This window comes from Athene cunicularia (genome assembly GCF_003259725.1).
Source record: "Athene cunicularia isolate RWA chromosome 22 unlocalized genomic scaffold, athCun1 chr22_part1, whole genome shotgun sequence".
In the NCBI taxonomy this organism is placed as follows: domain Eukaryota; kingdom Metazoa; phylum Chordata; class Aves; order Strigiformes; family Strigidae; genus Athene; species Athene cunicularia.
In genome coordinates this window covers 2,916,273-2,920,413 of record NW_020799128.1, presented here as the reverse complement: position 1 = coordinate 2,920,413, position 4,141 = coordinate 2,916,273, and the positions used below count along the sequence as shown (strand labels likewise).

The 4,141-nt window shown below is 47.3% G+C and overlaps 1 protein-coding gene across 2 annotated transcripts in view; it reads right to left on the bottom strand.

Annotated features, from left to right (window-relative positions):
• Positions 1 to 4,141, bottom strand: part of PEBP4 (phosphatidylethanolamine binding protein 4) — a 36,139-nt gene that overhangs the window by 3,977 nt on the left and 28,021 nt on the right. Inside the window, exons 5-6 of one of the 2 annotated variants that reach the window (XM_026863141.1) lie at positions 2,029 to 2,127; positions 1,312 to 1,545 (exon numbers count right to left, since the gene is read on the bottom strand). In XM_026863141.1, the coding sequence (XP_026718942.1) occupies positions 1,498 to 1,545; positions 2,029 to 2,127 (147 nt within the window). In that variant the 3' untranslated portion in view covers positions 1,312 to 1,497. Of the gene's footprint in view, positions 1 to 1,311; positions 1,546 to 2,028; positions 2,128 to 4,141 lie in introns of those variants that run through there. The other variant, XM_026863140.1, reaches the window with a different exon arrangement.

The window sequence follows — 4,141 nt, the reverse complement described above, 5'->3', positions numbered from 1 at the left end:
TAATTTCCTGCATCTGGGACGTAGCCACAAGAATATAGGGTGGGAAATATGTTTTGGTGGGGAAAAAAAAACCAGCAAGAAAAGCGGATAATAAATGTAGTTTACAACATATTGTACCATATGTGGCATGAAAGAACATGACCATTACAGTTTGGGAATGTTATTTTGTAGGAAGGGAGAAATAATTTGTGAAGCAATGTTCTGAAAACCTTCTGCATGTTATACGACTGTTTGAGAAAGTTGAGAAGGCGGTGTTAAATAATAATTTATTGGTTAATAATGAATTAATAATTGACATCATTTGGTTCATATTTGCCAGTATGGAGAACATTAACGAAGGAATTTCTGTAGGTTCTTGGCTATTAGCTTCAAATTTTCAGAAGGGTTTTGCTCCTTAAATCCATACCAGAGACCCCAGAATATGGCCAGTCTTCTGAAATGCTCAGTGTGTATTAACTCCCAGTTTTGGATAATTTATTAGCAGTAGATGTGTACATAAGATGAAGAATAGTGGCATACAACTATCTGAAAACACGAAAAGTTGACTGATTTTCCTCCCAGCGATTTCAAAATAATAAGTTTGTCCATCTCTGCAACGACATATAAGCTTTGTGACCCACCCCTTGAGTGGATAGTTGTAGAACTTTACCTGTGCAGTCAGTAGACTCATAATATATACATTTAGTCTATAAATGATGTTTTTCTTGGAAATCTTGCCCTTGAGATGCTTAGCTTGTACGGGAATGTGTATGCATACGTGTGCCAATGACATTTGTATTGGAGTCCTGTTGTCGGTCCAGCACAGACACACATACACAAACACATGTTTTGTGGGGATTGTTGATGCATCTCCACCAAGAATTGTGAAGCACACACCACAGCTTTATCATTCAGGAATGTCACATCAGATGCATGGATAATTCCAGTTGTGTTCAGTAAATGAAATCTCGTAATGAGGTGAGGTGAGATCGCCAGGCTTTCATGCTTCCTCCCTCTTTCTAAAAAAAAAAAAAAAAAAAAAAAAAGCCCTGTACACAAATCTCTGCAATTATTCTGAATGCTTTATATTTTTCAGCCAATTATGAAATTCATGGAAAGTATTAATATCCAATTTTAATTTGCTCAATATTCCCATTAACAATAAAAAGTCTAATTAAGGTATCTGTACAAAAAGCCCTTAGCAGTAATTTCAGAGAATAATAGAGGAGAATGACGAGATATTTCTTGTTAAATGCATGCTGCAAATTAATTGATATCTTAATTAGACTTTAGTACTAAGATTATTAGTTAGATTGATTCAAGGGCTGAAACACCTAATCTTTTAAAATATAAAAGCAAGCAGGAGAGGAACAAACTGATTTCCCAAAACCTTTTTTGGAAGCAAACCAGCGATACGCCGGGACAGTTCAGGAGTGATGCCTCGCTGCGGGGGTCGGGGCTTGTCTGTCTGTCCCGTCTGTCTGTCCTGTGGCCACGGAGCTGGGAAGCACCAGGAATTCAACCCAAATCCGTTTTCCCCATGTTTGCTTCCCTGGGTTGGAAACACTTACTCACACCAAAAAAAAAAAAAAAAAAAAAAAAAAAAAGGGGGAAATTTGGCACTGGCAAGATTTTCACCAAAACGGCTTTTTTAACCAAAAAGAAAAAAAAAAAAGGCAGCACAAGAGATGTTTGAAACGACCGGTTGTCTCTGCAGAGAAAACTGGTGGTGGGGAGTTTTCAAAGCGGGTTTTTTTCAGCATTTCCTTAGAAGAAGAAGAAGGAAAAAAAAAACAAAAAACAACCCAGCAATATTTTTGGACCAGCCTCGCTCTATATAGCCTGAGGAAGCACTCCCCTACCTACACGCCGAGCACCATTTCCATTTCTCTCGCAAACGCTCATCCTTCGGGATTTCACCGCGCCGCCGGAGAGGCGCATCCCGTGGGAATCCAACCCTCCGGGGCAGGAATGACGCACCCCAGTTCTCAGGGAAACCCCGGGGCTGCTGGGACCCCAGTATATGGACCCCGTGGAGTGGGAACTCACTGGGATGTCGGTGACCAACCAGTGCCTCCAGAAACGGTTCCTGGGGTTGGCTCTGCTGGGAGCGTCGGGGTCCACCAGCACCAGCACGTACTTCTTGCTCTGCAACAGAGGAGAGTGTGATCAGCACGGCGTGAGGGACTCCAGCGCAAGCAAGGTGTTTTATCAGCCCCCAAAACACTTTTTTTTTTTCCACCTTTTCCCATGCAGGCGCCGTCTGACGGCTGCGTTCACACCAAACGCACCGACAAGGCGAGGGGCGACCGTGCGCTGGGGGAACGCGAAGGCCACAAACCCGCTCGGGTCGATTTACACCTCGGGATCTAAATCTCTTCAAAGAGAGGATGAACAGGGTTTGATTGTTTGTTTTGGGTTGGTTTTTTTTTTGCTGCCCTCAAATAAAAGGCACCAAAGAGAATTTCCTCCCCTGCCAGCCGTCCTCTAACCACATCCTGCAGCGGCGCGGGGCACAACGATGCACCACAGCGCAGGGGACTTTCTGCTGAGGGTTACAATCCTTGGGAGAGGGAGACAAGGATATTTTTGGGATTCAAATGCAGCTCCAGCCCTGGGCTGGTGTCCGGGAACAGGCTGGACATCCCAGCTTCCACGAGGGTGGCTGCGAGGAGCTAAACTCTACCTAACAAACCCCAGACTAACTGGAAAATGCACCAGGGATGCTGCAAGAAGGCAAAGTCGCTGCCTCAGCACACACCCAGGGGTTCAGGGACTTCTCCTACCTGAGGACAACTGGACAGAGAGAGCAGGGACTCATGGATGATGCTGGCTCAGCCCCCCAGCATCCCCCTCCGCCCAGCCCGGGTCCCCCCCGAGCCTGTCCAAGCACCCAAGGGTGCCACCAGCACTACGAGACAAGGAGGATATTTCGGTCCCCCGAGGATGGAGCTGGGTTTGAAGTGACCTCTGGAGGTTGTGGATAGAAAACGTGCTGATCTCAGGGGATTTGGCAGGACCTCAGGCACCAGATTATCCTGCAAGCACCCAGATTAAGGGCTCTATAGCCTAATAAAACCTCCAGGTGCATCTGTCAGCTCGCCAGCGGTGCCACGCACCGCTCCAGCCTGCCCGAGGGCTGCGGTTTCATAAACGGCTGGGGGATTTAGCCCTGCAATTCCCACCCAAATTAGCCAGAGCTCTGTGGCTAAATCCCCCCGTCGCTTGTGAAACCAAGGCAGGGATTTTCACAGCGAGATTGTTGGGGTTGAGACAACCTTTTTTGCTCTATTTCCCAACCCTCTTTCCATTCAGGGCAAATGGAGCAAGCAAGCCCCAGGGTGTTGCCGTACCCTGAGATCCCCCGTATCCCTTTGCAGAGCCCCCCTTGCAGACCCCACCTTCACAACAACAACCGGTTTAACCAGAAAACGTGGATTTCAACCCGTTTTAGTGAACAGCTTGCAACAGTTGCAGAGAAAATCCCAAACTCATAGGAACACCCTGCCTGGGAGCACGGCCCAGCAAGGCGCTGCTGCTCTGGTGCATTAATCCCAGCCTGGCTCGAGGCGTTTGCATCACGGGGAGGGGGCGTTTATGCCAAGCATGCAGATGTGTGCATGGGAAAGGGGCTGTGATGATGCCACGGGCGTGAGGCCGAAGCTCAGGACCTCGGAGCAAAGCTGCCACCTCCCTCCCAACGTCGCTCGCAGCTGCAGCCGGCTGCATCGCCGCGAGCATCCCAGAAAAAAAATCAGCAATATTCCTTGCCGGCACTGAAATCAGCGTTTAATGGGAAGGAGGAGGGGGGAGAGAAGAAGCCCGACAACCCAAAAACCCTACGCTGGAAGTGTGAAGGAATTTGAGCTCTAACTTTGGGGAGGGTGCAGAGCTGAGCACGGCGTTTCTGAATCTCTCAGCTCTGCTCGGGAGCCCAGCTGGTGGGAACAGAACGTGTAGTCATGGGACTGTCATCGTGTGCTGTCCAGGTTAACATGTAGCATTTCTATTACTATTAACAGACTTTCTGCTCCTCACTCCATCTGTTCTTCGAAATAATTGCAGTTGTACAGACCATGCCTTCGCTACAGGCAGGCTCTGGGGAGAGGATAGTGCTTTTATGCATTAAAAAAAAAAAAAAAAAAAAAAAAAAAAAAAAAAA